Source organism: Prionailurus bengalensis, chromosome F2 (assembly GCF_016509475.1).
Source record: "Prionailurus bengalensis isolate Pbe53 chromosome F2, Fcat_Pben_1.1_paternal_pri, whole genome shotgun sequence".
NCBI classification, from domain to species: Eukaryota; Metazoa; Chordata; class Mammalia; order Carnivora; family Felidae; genus Prionailurus; species Prionailurus bengalensis.
The window spans coordinates 63532575-63551281 of NC_057353.1; the positions used below are offsets into that span (position 1 = coordinate 63532575).

The window sequence follows — 18707 nt, forward strand, 5'->3', positions numbered from 1 at the left end:
TTCTCTCTCTCCCTCTCTCTCTGTCTCTCTCTGCCTCTCCCCTGCTCACACTTGAGCGTGCTCTCTCTCTCACACACAAAATAAATAAATAAACATTAATTAATTAATTAATTAATTAAAATGTAAAAAGAGCGGCAATTTGTATCAAAGTTGTACTTCAGAAACAACTTCCAAACCCTGATAAGCGCTGAGTTTCTCTGGACACTTCGTCTTCATTCCAACCCTTGGGATAAGAAGCATTTATAGAGAAAAGCACAGGGCTGTTGTATCACACAGACCTGGAATGAAATCTCATCTCAGCTTTTGATAGCTCTGTGATTCCATAACTTAACCTCCCAAAGCTTCACATCTCACTGGGATGTTGCATTGTTTAGAGGCAAAAGTGTAAAGTTCCCAGCTTAGTCTTGACCCAAAGTGGCTGTGGTTGTAGTGATTTTGTAAAGAACATATGCTCTACCTCAGTAGCAGCAAGGAACACTGGTAGGCAAAGGTTATTCAAATTCAGTGTCAATTGTAAAGAATTATACTATGTATTGATTTCTTCCAAATCTTCCCCAACACACACACACACACACACACACAAGGATACACACACAGAGAAGCACAAGCATATCTCCTACTTTCTCTGGCACGGCTAACATCTCCAGAAATAACAAAAATTAGAAATATCTCAGAATTGGAAAGAGCTACAAAGATTGTCTGTCTAGCCTAGTCTCTTTATGCTTTAAGGTTAATAAGAATTATGAGTGTTTCAGTCATTTATCCATCCAAACTAACTTCTTACTGTGTGTGTGATAAAGAGTCCAATGTATACAGTGTTAAAATGATTTTTAATTACTTTTTTCACAAAGGTGATAGTGAATATGAATCTAACAAAATATAAACCATTTTTATATAAATGTAAATAGAATAAAGACTAAGGCGAAAATAAATAGTATAATTATTCTTAAAGTGAAAATTATACCTGATTATGATGCCCAAACTGCTTGCTATGAGAGATTTAAAATTTTTCATTTTGCTCATTCATTCATCTATTGACTCAATGGTTCAAAGAAATCAGCTTTCATTGCATAGTAAGTTTGCTAAGACATTATGTACATGTGATTTGGAAACCACAGTCATGCAACTAAAATCCAGAATTCCCCACAAATCTAGAAACATTAAGGCTTTAGCAAGCAGTTTAGATTGCTGTTTTTCCTCTTTATTTTAGTGAAAGACTTGATCCTGTAACAGTTTAAATATTTAGAGCAAAAGATTGCCTAAGATTAATTTAATATGCCTCAAGTATCCCCTGGGCTGTTTCACTACCATAAGGTACAACTTGTACATGTGTGTTAAGTATGAGAGGGTTTGCAGCATTTAACATTAAAATAGCCACACATGAATATTACAAATGGAATATGTACAACACGTGGTTTCTTAAAAAAAATTAGCTACCCGCAGGTGTGTTTAAAAAGAACTAGGAATAAAAATAATCCAACTTTACATTTGTGTAGAATTTTAGGTTTACAAAATACAAAATTTCTATATTTATGTATAGAAGTCTCAATATATATTCAAAGATATTCAGAAGGGAGAAGTAATACTCTGAACATAACATGCACATGCACTTACACAATGACTCGAATTCATGAAGTTTTACTCTGGTGGAGCAGACATCTGATATTTCAAGTGGGAGATGAGATTTATGACCCAGGAAACACCATAAAGACCTGAGATAACTCTGACCAAGAAAATGTCACTTTGCGGCTTAATAAATGACTAAGTTATGACCCTTAAGGAGACAAAGACCAAGAGACAGAGTTACAAAAGGACAGGGGGAGAGAATACTGAGGCTTATACATATCCCAAAATCCAAACAAGGAAATGCTTTGCACATAATAAGTAAATGGTACATAATTATTTGTATTCCACGCAATAGTTCTAAAGTCTCCCTTATATCATTAAAGACTGTCCCACTAGGTCATGAGCAAACCAAAGAGATACGCTACCGTGATCCTCCCCTAACATTTTATGCCACAATTGTGATGTCACATGCAGGAAACTAACAGTGACACGGCTGACAAAACCAAATGATGTCTCAGAGAAATCAGTTCCCAGCCCAGGGTGGGCGCTCAACAAACACCTGTGAAGGTCCATTTCCACGAAAGCATATCAAGTTTAAGCTTCAGTGATGTAAAATCATCTTGAAACAAGACACTTCTGTTCACCTCTGAGTATTGCTTGGGGCGGGGGGCTCTTCAATCCTGAAAGTCAGTGATTCACCTAGAAGATGCTTATTTTCATGCTCAGACGTTTGAGAGTACTCTTTATGCTGAGTTGTGAGACTGATTTTGTCACATGAGCACACTGTCACCAACAAGTTAAATGCATGATTTTTTTTTCCCAAAATGGAAATGCCTCAGTATCATGAACAGCCAGATCCTGAACCAGCGTAAATACGAGTCCATTAAAAGTTATTATAACTAACTATTTTGCTGGTGTCTCTCTTTTTTTTTAGCTTATTTATTTTTAAGAGAGAGAGAGAGAGACAGAGAGAGACAGAGAGAGACAGAGAGAGAGAGAATGAGAGAACAAGCCAGGGAGGGGCAGAGGGAGAGGGAGACACAGAATCCGAAGCAGGTTCCAGGCTCTGAGCTGACAGTGCAGAGCCTGATGTGGGGCTTGAACCCATGAACCATGAGATCATGATCTGAGCCAAAGTCGGATGCTCAACTGACTGAGCCACCAAGGCACCCCTTATTGGTGTCTTCCATAAGAGAAACATCTTACTACTATTTCTCTGACTTGGTGATTGAATATTTGAAAAACTCAAATCATGAGACTCTGCACCCATTTACCCTGTCAACATTCCAGTTTTTCTAATTATAATGACCCTGTAGTTCACCAGCAGCTAGATGTCAAACATTTCAAATCACTTCTAGAGTTTGTGGAGGATTTGTATACCTTCTACTAAGTCCTATTTTTCAAAGCTGTTTATCCAACTACATGCCCAAGAGTCTGTGTGTTCTTTGCTCAAAGAGAGAAAAGGGAGGGTGGTGAGACAAAAAGGCAAAAAGGAGGAAGATGAAGATCTTTATCAAAAGGGAAAATAAGTCAGGGGCGCCTTGATGGCTCAGTCGGTTAAGCATCCGACTTCGGCTCAAGTCACGATCTCACAGTTCGTGGGTTCGAGCCCCACATCAGGCTCTGTGCTGACAGCTCAGAGCTTGGGGCCTGCTTCTGATTCTGTGTCCACCCCCTCCCCCCGCCCGTCCCCTGATTGCCCTCTTTCTCTCTCCACCTCTCAAAAATGAATAAACATTTTTTAAAAATTTTTTAAGGGAAAATAAGTCAAGTAAATAAAATCCACTGGTTTCCTTAACCAGATTGAAAATAACACATATGATAAACAGGACCCTATGTAAGCTAATAGCTCAAACAATGCTCTCAGAAGGATTGACAACGTGCATTTGCTGCCTGACTTGGAGCTGTTGTGTTGAGTTCTATCTGCTTTTTAACATATTTTTCATCATTCATTTGCTGTTTGCTATCTCATCTACTGCAGTAACCTACCTTGGAGCCTTTCCCTCCCCTTCTATTTTCTTCTTATTTTCTGGAATTTCAAAACCAGAAGGAAGAGTTTGTGAGGTAGATGGCACCATTGTTCCTTATTATTTACTGCCCTTTCGTAAAGGAGTATATACTACCACCCATTGGCATGTATCTTGCAGGACGGCATCCCTGTGGAAAGAATACTTCCCTCCTCCATTGGTTTCATGTGCTCTGGTTTCACCAGCCAACTGTGAATGGTAATGACAAATGCCTCGTAAAAGCAGAAGCATTGAGGGGCGCCTGGGTGGCTCAGTCAGTTGAGCTTCCGACTCTTGATTTCGGCTTAGGTCATGATCGTGGGATTGAGCCCCATGTTGGGTTCTGCACTAAGCGTGGAGCCTGCTTAAGAGTCTCTCTCTCCCTCTGCCCCTCTCCCCCATTCACACTCTCTTTCTCTCTCTCAGATAAAAAAAAATAATAATAATAGAAAGAAGAAGCCTTGAGACCCACTGCGTGGTTCTGCCATTCGTCTCTTCCCTCTGCCATGAGAAGGGCATGCCCCAGCTAGGGGCTGTTCCTGCAGCTTGGATTCCAGAATAAAGAGTTCCCAGAGCCACACTTGGCCTGGAGTCAGCATACCGAAATGTGAACAAGAAATGCAGCTTTCTTGGTACAAACCACTGAGACTTTCTTCTTTAGTCACAATCTTGCAAAAGTTGACTAATACACGCATGTTATCATTGTACACTGCATTTTATGTACAATATACAAACAAAAGGAGAATTAGTTAGAGGGCTCAAGATGATCCTCATATAAAGAGGGAGTTCTGATACAGTTCATTCTGCATATCTCTCCCGACCACAACACATTCCTTGCTTCTCCAGGTACATAAGCTTCAGCATAAGTACCAGCTGCTATTATTTATACTGTGACTTCCAGTCCCTTCAGAGAAGTCCCCAATGGCACCTTCACTTATGACCCAACAGATACACAATGGTATGTCTGTTTTCCAGGAGCCTAAAAGCTATTGAGAAACAAAAAAGCTAACGGAATTTTTCCAGCTATTTAAAGCTGGCATCTTCTGTACATAGAATAAACCAATACCCTCGGCCAGATGGATATTAAAATCACGTTGCAACTCCAATTTTAATTTTCAAAAATATTGTGCTTACACTGTGAAGTAAATAAGAGGTCTCTTCAATTTTTGAAAACTGAAAAACAAAACTTATCTGATTGTTTTTCCCATCAACTCCTCACCTTCTGTGGACCCTTTTATATGAAGGCGTTTGTTGAGTTCATCCAATTTGTTCTTCATGTGTGAAAACCAGAAAAGGAAAGGAGAAAAAAAAGCAAATCAGAAATGTCCTGTCTTTCCTGCATGCTTCTCTCTACTTAGTATCTTGCTAAATTCAAAACAGGACCCTAAATTCCATCAGTATCATAAGCCCTGTAGAGGAATTACTGTTTTATCTCAAACTGACATTCCAGGCTTCACCTCCCAGTGGATCTGTGGCCACGAGCACCTTCTTTAATCTTTCCATGACTCTGTTTCCTTTCCCTCAAACTGTGGACAGTCATGGAACCAGGCTCCCAAATTGGTGAGAATAATGATTTGGGTACCTATACAGGTAAATTAATTAGAATAGTGCCTCAATATTTCAGATTAATCCTAGGTACACTAAAGTGATTCCCAAACTGATTTATGAAGTCACTTTTCCAAGGTTGGAAAGTAATGGCTCAGCAATTCTATCTGTCATTATATACCCTAGGGACACTAGCATATGTGTACGAGAAGACTGGCAATAATGTCTACTGCGGCATTGTTCGGAGATGCTAACAACTGGAAATTACCAAATGTTCTCAAATAGGAAAAGGAAAAAAATCATTATGGTGTGTTTACACAATGAAGTATTAACTATAAGTGGTAAAAAATGAACGAGCTAAAACTCATGTATTAATGAACAAAATAACTGCAGAATACATATAGTATAACAGCGTTCACACACAAATGTACAATATGCAAAACTATACCATAAGTTATTTTAGGGAATTATATCAAAGATTAATTAATATATTATTAAAGAGACATATATGCATGGAATAAAAATTACCTGCCTGGCAATTATGTATACTATCTTCAGGTTACTAATTACCTTTGGGGTAGGAACGAAGCAGGACTGGCAGGGAGTGTATACATGGAGCTTCCACTGAATTTATAACATCTTCTTTCTCATGATGTGTGTATTGTGGCACTTATTTTATTAATCTGTATACCTTTGCAGTATGTCTGGACTTTTTTTAAGAAAAGGAATGTAGTCTTTTGGAGAAACCCATAGACAAAATAAAGACAATCCAGAATTCCTCTCAAATGGTTTAAGATAACAAATCCAAAATATTTCTTGTTTTCCAGAAGAAAGGTAATTCAGAAAGCAAGATACAACTAAAAGATTACTGTAGGGTTATGTTTGGAATCCACCTCAAAGGCCACTTCCTATTGACTTTGGTAACACGACACCTCCAGCTGAGGTCTCAGAATGACCTGACAGATAGTAGTGGATGGTAATTAGCTTTGTTCATTCTCCTCAGGAGCCAAAGTAGGAAGTAGAAGTAAAAGGGGTCAGGGGGAGAAGAGCAAGCTGAATTCCTCCAGTGGTGAGCTTTTCTCATCCTGTGGCTCCCAGGCCCCCAGGAATCCTGGAAGGTAGCAAATAGTAGAAGGGGATAGGGCAGGCAGGCGGAGAGCTATGTTCCATTTTTCCAAGGTCTACTAGAAGGTTCACACATTTACCCATAATAAAACCACACATGCAAACACAGCAGATTTTTTTGCTTTGTGTTGGAATCACATCAACTCAGTGTGGTAACACTGATTATTTCTTGCTGTCCGAGCAGTGATTGGTAACCATAAAGGACTTTGATCAATATAAAATTCAATAAGTCAATTATTGCTTAACACTTACAGTTTGATATTCAAAAACTCTTCAAACACAATGTACTGGGCGGATTCTACTTGCACCACCACCCTCCCCTGCTCTGCACCCTGGGAGACTGACCTCTAAGGACTCTTCCAAAGAGCAAGCTTGCCTCCAGCTCCTGAGAGACAACAATGGGTATCTACTCCCCCAGGTTTCTCTTCCCAGGTTGCAGTGTACTCACTACACCCATCTACCAAATCCAGGAATTCCTCCCCATACAGCTCTCTCTCCATGTTCTTGTCCCTTTATTGCTCAGGTCTAGGACCGGCACCCTCTAGCGCCAGGGTGCCTCACTGTCCCTCACTGCCTTGCCTCTACCCTGCCCAGCCCATGTAAATAGTCCTCTCATTAAACATGATTTACCCAATCCCTTTAAACTCTCTTTAAAAACCTTTTGTGCATAGGCCATCTGTTTCCTATTGGGACCATGACAGACAGACACACGATCCACGTTGAAAAAAAAGGAAAGCCTTTGGTTAGGAATTATAACGCTGCAGAATAGCAGCATGAATTCTAGTTTTTTGCCGTTTGTTCTCTATATCTATGCTGCCCAATATGGTAGCCACAAGCCATATATGGCTCTTTCAACTTCAAGCAATTGAACAAGACTTAAAATTTAGTTCCAAGTGCTCAAGAAACCATATCTGGTCAGTGGCCAGCACAGATGTAGACCATTTACATTTTCACAGAAAATTCTATTGGACAGCACTGCTCTATACCCAACAAGCTCCTCCATGATAATAAACATAAAGATTTTTTCTACCTTTGGCTCTACCTTATCATCACAGTTACAGCCCAGGTCAAAATCAGACTGAAGGTACATAATCCCAGGATAGTTAGGTCTGGTAACTTCCTCTGGCATGGTTGGCCTGAAGGTATTCGTGCGCAGGAGATGATTCAAACTTCCATGGGTCCCATTATTTGGAGCTGGCTTCAAGCCCAGGAGATCTGGTGAGTAGAGAAATGGAGTCAGGTGCTTGATAAATATTTTTTGAGGAGCGATAGTGAGAGTCAAAACCATGCATCTTCCAAGGGTCTGAAAACTCTGAACACAAAGCAGAACTGAATAAAGCCAAAATTAGTTTGTAAGCCCCCCTTTCTTAGCTCCTGAACCGTTCTAGCCTGAACATGTCTTGCCACAGCTTTCTGAAATAGCCATGTTCGTTGCCTGCCCATAGAGAGACGCATTCCCAAAAAGAAAGAGTGAATGAACAGGGCCTTGACCAGCTATTGCTTATGTCTGTGACAGCTATAGGGACTACCAGAGTCAGTGTCAATGCCCTCCTGCATCTCTGAGATTTTTTATCCCACCTTTTGAAATGAGACTTATAATCAATAAATAACCCCTAGCCTGCCCTCTAATGCACTCCACAGAAGTATGGGGAGAAGAGGAGGGTTTGGCCCTGTGCCTTGAAAGGCTGCTCTGAAATGAACAGGCTGATTTCATAGCAAGGGAATAGTTGCCAAGCAGGCACACAGTGACTTGCCTAAGCTGAGAGGCAGGACAGGGGAGAGCTAGCAGCCAAGATGGGAAAAGAACCCAGGAGACCCGACTTTCAGACTCCCCCTCTAACCACTAGACCGGCACTCCCTTACTAAATAGGAAAAGTTGTCCTCATTCAGCGACTAGAAGCTCAAGGAAGAAAAATAATTAGGAGCGCATAAATAGCTGGCCAGGATGCAAGCTGGCACCATTTTAACCGGCTGCAACACCAGAGATGGAGGTGGGAGAAAGCTCTGTGAGGAACTCTCCTTGCTTCACCAGGTCTCTGACCAGTGGTGTCAAACTGTCACGTGATGTTAGATCAGCCAGAGGCTGCCAAGAACAACACTAGGAGAACTCCCCATTAGTCAACTGTTAAAGGAAGACAAAGAAGCCTTAGAAGGGGATGATATTCTGTCCTTCGAACCAGTGGGCAAGTTACACCAATGTTTTGCAGGGAGGTGAAGTGGTCCTAGAAAACAGATACCTCGGTTCTTTCTCTGACCTCGCTGAAGTTCATACGATAACTCAGATTGCTTCGTTGGCTTTGATTAAATAGGTGACTTACCACACATAACATTGTAAAGCTCAATGTTTTCAAATGGAGGCACTTTAGTCTTGTACTTAAATGTCGGGCCATAACCTACAAAAACAGTCTTCCAAGAGAAAGGAAACAAAAACAATTAGACGTTGCTGGTATCTAGTAGCAGCCCTTTTTCCATTTATGAATACTGTTCAACTTCTCTCATGCCAGTATTCTCTAGCTCTTCTGAGAATCACTAAAATCCATTTTCAATTCACAGTTATGTGGTCATACCTGCATGCTGTTAACTTTGTTATCAAATCCATGGTCTCCCTGGAAAAAACATTTTCCTGATGGTTTCTTATACACATCCAAAGGTTTCCTACATCGAAACAATCATAGGATTAGTCAGGATTTCTCATGAAATCACTCCTAAGAAGCCAATTTTGACACACACAAAATCTCCAAGAAGTGGATTTTACAGGCATATTCATCTCTATGTTAATTGCATCGTTCTTGTAGTGATGAAAAGATGATGCTATTCATTTTCCCCAGGTGCCTTTATGTTGACAATTGGCACAGGACAAATGGGGGCCTCTGAAGACAAGGCAGCTACTGTCCTGTACCTTGCTTGTGCTGAGCAAAGCATTAGTCACAGGTAATGTTCTGTCTGCCAATGTGCTTCCCTAGCTCCACAAGGGTAAGATTCTCCACCCTGGGACCATGTTTGTCCGGTTCACTTCTATATCCCTATCACTAGGCTCAAAGCCAAGCACATAATAGGTACTTTCAAAATATGTGTTATTTAATCAATGAATGGAGATGTATTTTATAAAAGTGTTTACATACAAATTTACCTATCAATATAATACAATTAGAGGGTATAACTGAGTGGCAAATTTAACATGTATTAGTGACATATTTAACAAAAGCCCAGGCTCCCATAGACAACATCACTATTTACAAATAAGAAAGTGAAAACATTGCTCTCTAGGCATCAAAACCACTTGACCTTTCTTGTTATGACAGGGAGATGTCTTTTGCTTAAATGTCATGCAGCACGTTTCCAAAATACTTCCATGTTTAGTAATATAAATACTCCCGTGGGTCCCATTTCTATGGATCCTTGTAAGTGCCTACAGAATCTATTGCACTGCACTGACATGCCTGGTGGAAAACAAATTGAACATTTGGGTCCCCACTCCTAGGAAAAGTGCTTTCAGCTTGGGATGATGAGATATGTGCATATGATAACTCAACAGTGCAAAGTTAAATTAAAAAGGTTTACTGATTATTAAGGTGTCTGGGTGGCTCAGTTGGTTAAGTGTCCAACTTTTGGTTTCTGCTCAGGTCATGATCTCATGGTTTCGTGAGTTCCATCCCCGCGTCAGGCTCTGTGCTGGCAGCATAGAGTTTGCTTGGGATTCTCTCTCTCTCCTTCTCTCTCTGCCCCTCCCCCACTCACACTCTGTCTTTGTCTCTCTCAAATAAATAAATAAACTTTAAAAAAAAAGAAGATTGGGGCGCCTGGGTGGCACAGTCGGTTAAGCGTCTGACTTCAGCCAGGTCACGATCTAGCGGTCCGTGAGTTCGAGCCCCGCGTCGGGCTCTGGGCTGATGGCTCAGAGCCTGGAGCCTGTTTCCGATTCTATGTCTCCCTCTCTCTCTGCCCCTCCCCCGTTCATGCTCTGTCTCTCTCTGTCCCAAAAATAAATAAACGTTGAAAAAAAAATTAAAAAAAAGAAGATTTACTGATTAGTAAAATGCCTGGCTTTGGTCTCCACTAACTTGGTCAACTGTCATCATCTCTCACTTCTACTCAACTACCAGCTTTTCTGTGTATCAACCTATCAACTGCACCAAATTTGCTCTCTCTTCCAAGCTACGCCATCCATAAAAGGTCCTGAAGACATACTCAGCGAAACCCATTGTGTTCATATCTTGGTAACTACTTCATGAAGACCCCCTATGTCTGTTCTAAATGGTTTCAATAATTTCTGGTCTTCATACATCTCTCTTCATAATCCTAAATATTTAACTCTGTGTAGACCCTTGACAATTACAGTAGGATATTTATGTATGTGTCACATGTGTCCCAAAAGGTGGTTCAAACTGATACACTGATAGAAGTTTCTAGAGGACCACAATCTTATCATCATCTTCTCTCCCTTGTAAACTGATTACCCAAGTACAGTACATATAGTAGTTGCTCAATTATCACTACAGACCAACTCCCAAAACTTTTCTTGAGGAGCAAGTCAGAGCAAGAGTGAGCGGAAAAGGGCTTCTTCCAGGTCTGTGTGAAAATGGATACCCTTTTAATGATTAATTCTTTGGAAGTGCTTAGAATTTCCAGACACATTCTACATCAGATTCAAGAGCAAGAAACAGTATCTTCAATATTGGAGAGTCTTTTGTAGCTCAAAAGAAGGTAAACATTTAAAATATTTAAGGCAACAACATTTTCTAAACTCCTCCACAAATGTTGCTACAGGGTAAGTCTTGTCAAATGAGACCAAATCAGTCCAGTTGTGGTTAAGTCCATGTCCCAGGCATACTTTTGACCTACTCAAGCAATAAGGATAGAGGTTAGAATGTAAATTTAAAAAGTGAAAAGAGAGAGAAAGAGAGAGAGACCACACAGAGATGCACTGAGAGACTTCAAAGAGACACCAAGAGGCTGAGATCCAGAAAATAGAGATGTGTTGGCTCAGCGCTAATTGTTTATCTAGCATAAAAAGTATTTGGAAATGGTGGGATTTCCAACTGAGATTTCTTTTTCTCATGGCTAAGGACCTTATAGCATTCCAGTTGCCAAAGAGGTGGTTATGAAGATCAAAAACTGGGACAGCCAATCCCCAAGTTACCTTGCGACATGCCATCTGCGGTCCACCAATAAATGGATGTCCTCAATTCTTCTGTTGTTGGCATAGTGTAAGCGTTTAGGAAGGTGCTGTTTCATGTAAGGCTTAAAGTGCTGATCTGGTTTTTTACACTGAAATATAAATGGAAATTGGACTTTTACATGGAGCGTTTTCTAGAAAAAGCCGTACATACTCTCTCTCTAGAAAGTTGAAGGAGGTTGTAAGCCAAACAAAGGGCTAGTTAGTGAATAAATGGAATCTGTTATCCCCTATCAAATAATACAAGCTAAAAACAAATAGGTTCAAAGGGGATTTGATAACTTGGTAGATGACATGGAAGGTTATCAGAGGGTAGTTAGGAATTTTTAAGATACATTCCTGACTTGTGAGACTATCACTAACAGCAACTCCAACACTAAAGCCTTTTCCAACTACTTGGAGTCAAGGATGGGAGGCGGGGTGGGAAGGGAGGAGATGAGCACTCAGGCCTGTGTGATTACATCCTGCATGGTGGGGAGGGTGATGGAACAGGGTGATGGGCAGATCTGCTTCAGAGAGAGTAAGGATTTGTTTACTCATGAATGAATACTATTCAGTTCTAATGGAAAGATCAAATATTCTCAGTTTGTGTCATTGCCAAGACCATTAGGGAGTCTGCAGCTGTCCAGTTTTGAAGTTTTGAAAACTCTTAGAGAAACAAATATATGGGACTGCCGGGCAGTAAGGAAAATGTTCCTCCCACCCCACAGGGTAGGTGAACCTAGGAGGTGAGTGTGTGGAAGCCGCTCCGAGGGCAGAGACTGGGTGACCTGCCATACTTACCGTGAGATTAGCAATAATGGCTTTAGGGTCATCTGTTCAAAGAGAGAAGGAGAGCAATTTCAAAAAAAGATGACAATAATCACTGAGAGAAATAATTTTTACAGCAAAGGACTCAATTGTTTCTCTTTTTTCCCCCCCTCCCAGAAGAGCTATCACATTAGGCTCTATTGAAAATATGTGTAAAGTTGTGTGTGAGTATTTAATATTTTGGTAAGTGGAACGCAGCTATGTACGTGGAAATACCTCTATGGCACATTTCCTGGCAAGGTCTGGTTCTCCTCTTCTGGAAGGGAATTCCTCCTTCCAGAGCACAAAGATAATGCTAGGTAAACATCTTCTTGAAGTTTCCCCAGTGGTCCCTCTGGATCTTGGCTTCAGTTTATTTGCAATTTGCCATCAGGAACTAAATCGGGCACTTGGGGCTTTTAGTGACACTTCCTATTTATCTGCAGGTCTTTGAAACAAGCTATCATCCATTTTAAGATGAATCTTCTACTCCATTGAGTTATTTTTTTTTTCTAAATGGAGTTTTGTTTCCCCAGTAACATCATGGGTCTAATTAGGTAGCTGCCCTCTCCAGCCACAGACACACACAGGGATGCACCTCCTTTATTTTTACTAACCAGCAAACAAAAGGTATTGTAGTCAGTACCCTGAGCTAGCTAAAAGCAAAACTATGTAAATGATGACTGTGTTTAAACTGTGGACAGGATTACATTATCTGAAGGTCCCCTTTTGGGGGGTGTGGAGAGAAAGAGCAGATTGTAGGTTGGTTGGATTTTGTTTTGTTTTCAAAAAATTTGCCTTAGTGTGTCATTACAGAATCAGCAGAAAAGGAAAGCAGCATACGGAAGAGATACCAACGCTCATGAAGCAGCCCTCCCTGAAATTTTTTAAAAAAATTTTGAATGTTTACTTATTTGGCGGGGGGGGGGGGGTGGGGCAGCATGAGTTGGGGAGGGGAGAGAGAGAGGGAGACACAGAATCTGAAGCAGGCTCCAGGCTCTGAGCTGTCAGCACAGAGCCCGATGTGGGGTCTGAACTCACAAACTACGAGATCATGACCTGAGCTGAAGTTGGACGCTTAACCAACTGAGCCACCCAGGTGCCCCAGCCCTCCCTGAAATTTAAGTTATCAGTGGAGTAGGTCATGTCTATGTCATTTCTGGCTGTATCCACGGGGCCTGGTTCATGGTAGGCATTCAGTAAGCATTCGCTAATATAAATAAATAAATACTTGTTGTTATTTTTTGAAAATGCATCACTGGGGTGCCTGGACGGTTCAGTCCGTTAAGTGGCTGACTCTTGGTTTTGGTTCAGGTCGTGATCTCATGGTTCATGAGTTTGACCCCCACGTCAGGCTCTGCACTGACAGTGCGGAGCCTGCTTGAGATTCTCTCTCTCTCCCTCTCTCTCTGCTCCTCCCCTGCTCTCACTCTCTCTCTCTCTCTCTCTCTCTCTCTCTCTCTCTAAATAAATGAGTAAAATTTTAAAAAAAAGAAGGAAAAAATGTATAAGTAAGCTTGTCTTGCAGTGTAAGTACACATACTTCCGAGACAATTTTCAGAATCTTAATTCTAAAGCTATGAAATGCAAAGCTAAAATGTGGACTCCATCCTACCTAAATTGGGGTTTAATTTTAGTTGCATTTTTTAATGGAAAGCAAGAAAGTAATAATGGTAGCAACAATATGAACCCAAATTGTGTCCCTATCATGTGCAGTCTCTGTGAGAACTTTGCAGGCACTTTCTCTCTGGTCACAGCTACTCTGGGAGGTAGGTGCTAACAGAATCCTCACCAAGCCAAAGGGCATTTAGAAGAGGGGTGCTTTTATACTGGGACCCTGGCAATCTGACTGAGCGGGCCATCCTCTGAACTTCTATACTCTGTGGACTCATAAACCACAATCCTCAAAGGGACCAAACAAGCTAAGTCACGTTCTTTGATGATGAAGAAAAATAAACAGCACGGGGCAATCTTGTGCTCAGATAAATCCCAGAGAACTACTGGAAAATAACAACTGCCTGAGTCCACGCTTAAGACACCAACTTCGAGTTCTCAAGTTCTCAGGCCTCTCACGCTGGCAGCTCCTGCTTTGCATGAGCGGAAGTGGTCACCCAGCACATGGCGGTGCTTAAGAACTGGTGAATGTGGGTTCACATCCCAGCTCCACCACGTCCTAGCTCTCTTGTTTCTCACCAGAAACTTCACCTCTCTCGGAGCCTTGATTTCTACTGTTTGCAAAAGGGGATAATAACACCCGTCCCACAGGGTTATTAGAAGGATTGAAGAAGACTGTATACACATCTAGCTGAAATGGTGACATGGCCAAGACACCATCATCATAGCTAACATTTATACAACTTTGACTATGTGCTAGACACTGACCAAGGGGATATGTAGATAATCTCTCATCAATCTTTCCAACAATCCTTTTTTAATAGATGAGGAAACTGAGGCACAGAGCATGTAACTAGTTTGCCCAAGATCATAAAGTGACCACCTGGCCAAGCAGGGATTTGAACCTAGACATCCTGCCACCCTGTCTGTGCTGCTAACCATCCACTCTACTGACTCTCACGGGATGAAATCACATATAGGAAAGCGTTTGTAAAGTATGAAATATTTCATTATTGGTACTTATTACTTCATTGGCCCCAAGGTTTTCCTTTTCCCCTAAAACAACCTCGTCATTCCATTTACCATTCATTTACTGAAAAGACCTTTCAATATAGACAAAACCTTTCTTGCACAAGCCCTAAAATGTAAGCACCGATTCAAGAGATACCACAGTGACCGTGTCCTGTCCCTGGCCAGGGCCTTCCTGTCTCAAGTGAGCAGAGGAGAAGGGAGGATCCGGAGGACAGAAAGGGCATGGAAAAGAGACGGCAGAAACACAGAGGATTTGTTTATTTTACAACGTTGCCTGGAGCTGACCTTGGAACTGTTCCCATTTGTGTTGACTCAGGAACGCAGTTTGGGAAAAACTTAATTTTCCAAAGCTTTACACTTTCGCCGATGGTTTCTTATTCCCAAGGTTAAAACCTCTAAAGGATTTTTTCCCCCAAATGCAGCATGTCTCCAATAAAACTGTGGACTTCTCAGGGGCTAGGGAGGCACCACCTAAGACATCCTATTCTATCGATAAATGTTCTGGTCAGTGGCATATCATAACCTGAGTGTGTACAACATAAGCGATAAGACGGTTCCTGTTTATTTCTAATCTTTCAAAATGGCTGCCACTTCCCAAGGGCAGGACCCCAGGGTTGTGTTGGTCACTTTCATAAAGCTGAAGAGTCCCCTTTAACTGGGCTCCTAGGGACATTCAGGGTCTGAGTGTGGTTCTGACAAACCTGTCACAGACTCCCCTGCCTCAGCTAAAGAGTAAGCTTGAACCTCTTGTTGAAATGTTCCTCTGCTGTAAACAGAAGTTTATGGTTATGCGCATGTCTCAAATTAAGTGTATTTTCCACATAAAGAAAACAAGAGCAAATATTTACATAATGCTGTCATGTGCCAGGACCCTCTCTGAGTGATACACATAGATTCATTTCCACAACAGCTCGATCCAGTAGCTGTTATTAACATCCCATTTTTCAGATGAAAAAGTGGAGCGTTCGAGTTTTTACATAACTTATTCAAGGTCGCCCAGCTAAGAAGTAGCAAAGTGAGGATTTTTACGCAAGAATTTCAGCTTCAGAGAACGAGGCTGCACCTACTCTACTCTATTACCATTCTAACAACTTAGCATTTTGAGAAGCAACTTACATTTAGCATTATTGCTAAATTTGGACCGAATTCTTCCTAGAGTTCCAGGCACTAACGTAATGTCATCCACGTTAGTCAGGTAATTGCTCAGGAACTCCGTTCTGTCACAGGTGACATCTTCCATTCCTGTAGGGGGCAAAGAACATATTTTCAGGTGATTGTAAACTTAATATCCTAACACAGACACTAAAAATAACACCCAGGCATGTCCCTAATTCATTTCTAACAACTTACTGTGAGGATCCCCCTCTTTTGAGATTTCTTAACTTGACTTTACATTTTTTAATGCTCCTTTCTATAATCATTTCACCAGATTCTGATATAGTCACATCATCTTGCAGTGCCAGAAGGTGGAAATTGCATCATCTCAATGATCATTTTAAGTCGTTCAGCAGGAACAGCAAGACAGAGGAAGTGACTACGATCTTCTTTTTAAAAAGCTATTTACACAGTCGTTATGGAAAAGATCTACTCTAAAAAAAAAAATCCTAGATTGCTTCAAACTCTTCCCAGCTGGGGGTGGTGTAAATAACTGGAATACATAGTTCTGTGTCTCTTTTACAAAATGTCATTTTCCAATTCTCTCTAATGTATCTCCTGACTTGAGTGCATAATCACCAGTCCTCAGCCTGTCGCCACTGGTGGCCTTGGACGTTACTGACAAAACAATACTGGCAACAAGAGATGAGAAAAAAATGTCAGCCCCAATGACCACCCAAACTGAAAAACAAAATATTGCTGAGAACAAGTTGTAAACAATGTAATCAGTCAAAACTGAAAGCTAGCAACTCAAACACAAAAAAGCGTGTAGGTAGGGAATTTTTTTAACTGACAAATATTCCTGCCCTACCCAAGACTGGTTTTCTGCCCCCATCAAAAAAAAAAAATTCTTAATCAATATTAAAAATAGATGAATAAAAAAACAACATAAACTCAAATGTCACAATAATAGACTATGGGGACTGATAGACACATTTATGGTCATTTTGGAATTTATGAGATGACACAGAACGATGAAGATTTAATATACTGCTTTGCACAATTCAATATATAGATATTCTCTAAGAGGGGGAAAATAAGTGATTCTGTAAAGGACATCGTAAGGTTTTGGAATAAAGAAATACAACCCAGAGTGGCGCAGACCTGATAAACTCCAAATTATCACCTTCTGGGATCCCAAATCAAGACACCCCACCCCTTTTGCAATACAAATGGGAATGAAGAAAGACAAAAACATATCCCAACATAGCACAAAGTTGATACAACTTGTCTTTTAACATTTAAACCATCATAAAGAAAAAACAATGAACAGCTACTGTTTTAGTACACTGTTAACTCAGAAAAAGCAAGTCTCAAAACACATATTGGTGGAAGACTGGAAGAATCTTCCATTTGTTACACGTCTAGGAAGTCAGTTTTGCCATCGTAGCGGTGAACCATCTCTCTTGCTTTCAAAGACCATATGTGAAGAGCTTCTCAAGCGTCATCACTCTCACCCTCTGGACTAACTCTGTGTAGGTAGTATTAGTGTTTTCATTCTGCAGATAAGGAGGCCGCATATGACGAGGTGGCTCCTTAGTGGCACAGTGCAATTTGAACTCCACTGAAATTACTTCTTACTCCAAAGCCCAGGCTCTGAAATACTAGACCATACTACCTTTTAAGAAAGAGACGCAAAGGCTTCCCAAAACTAAAGCAATCTACTCATCTCAGAAGCCTGCACCTGGTAAGACAAGGTTTTAAACTAAGACCTTTGCAATGCTCCAGCATGTGACTCGCTGGCACCCATCCACTTCTTAGACATGAGGCTCCAGCCTGTGACCAAATGCTCTTGACACCTCTGGGCAACTTAAATTGAATCAGCTGTGTCACAGGCTCCAGAATCTCTGTCTTATCTGTAGCTCTCTCCCAAGTCAATCTTATGGAGCATGATTTTGCAGAGGGTCACATTTAGCCCCTGCCAAAGAGCAAGCAAGTCCCACAACTTCTTTTTTTAACTTCTCCTAGATTTTCTAGGACATTCTGGAAAGAAAACTACAGGCCCAAAGCAGACCTTTGACTAGGGACCCTTGCCTGCCATTCTTAACACAACTACCAAAGAGTCTACCAATTTTTTTTTCTCTGAAGCCCTTTCCTAGAAGGGAGCAGGCCCACATTCCAGGGTCATTCTTTCAATTTGATAGTTCTGGAATGCAGGAGGCACTCTCTAGATAGAACTCAGGGTACACAGCTGTGAATAAGAACGCCCTCTGAGGAACTCCCTGCAGCTCCATAATATCTAATGTTTATGATGTTCAACAAAGTGGTCATGAATTCTTCTACTTTATACAGTGATTTAGAAAAACTCTGCTTCTTCCTCTCTTTAACAGTTTCTGTACTGAAGCAAGGTCCTGTGGTTTTGGTTTTGAATTCTCTCAGTTAATACAGGGAAATCGTTTTACTTATATACCTCTTCTTTGACAAGAATCCTATGTCTCCTCCTCCGTATCATATTTAGATTTATTTTTTTTAGCCACATAAACTCTGTAGGCTCTTTTTGGGGATGTGGCTAGCAGAGATGAGTAGTATCACCTGATATGTCACAGAGAGGAAGCTATTAATACCGCAAGAAAATTGTCTGCCACACTTTGGCAAGAGACAGATTTTTGTGGAAAGACTTTCTTTCCTGCAAAGAAAAGGATGACACAGGAAGTCCCTGGTTTGGGTCAGAATGATCCAGGGTCATCTCGTGTCATCTC

At 41.0% G+C, this 18707-nt stretch overlaps 1 protein-coding gene across 20 annotated transcripts in view; it reads right to left on the reverse strand.

Moving 5' to 3' along the window:
- ENPP2 (ectonucleotide pyrophosphatase/phosphodiesterase 2) overlaps positions 1-18707 on the reverse strand; it is a 110855-nt gene that overhangs the window by 19109 nt on the left and 73039 nt on the right. For 12 of the 20 annotated variants that reach the window (XM_043601646.1, XM_043601642.1, XM_043601657.1 and 9 more), the window contains 7 exons: positions 15970-16095; positions 12202-12233; positions 11383-11510; positions 8810-8897; positions 8561-8648; positions 7273-7457; positions 4792-4843 (listed from right to left, as the gene is read on the reverse strand). In XM_043601646.1, the coding sequence (XP_043457581.1) occupies positions 4792-4843; positions 7273-7457; positions 8561-8648; positions 8810-8897; positions 11383-11510; positions 12202-12233; positions 15970-16095 (699 nt within the window). The remainder of the gene's footprint in view (positions 1-4791; positions 4844-7272; positions 7458-8560; positions 8649-8809; positions 8898-11382; positions 11511-12201; positions 12234-15969; positions 16096-18707) is intronic. The other 8 variants (XM_043601647.1, XM_043601643.1, XM_043601658.1 and 5 more) reach the window with 1 other exon arrangement.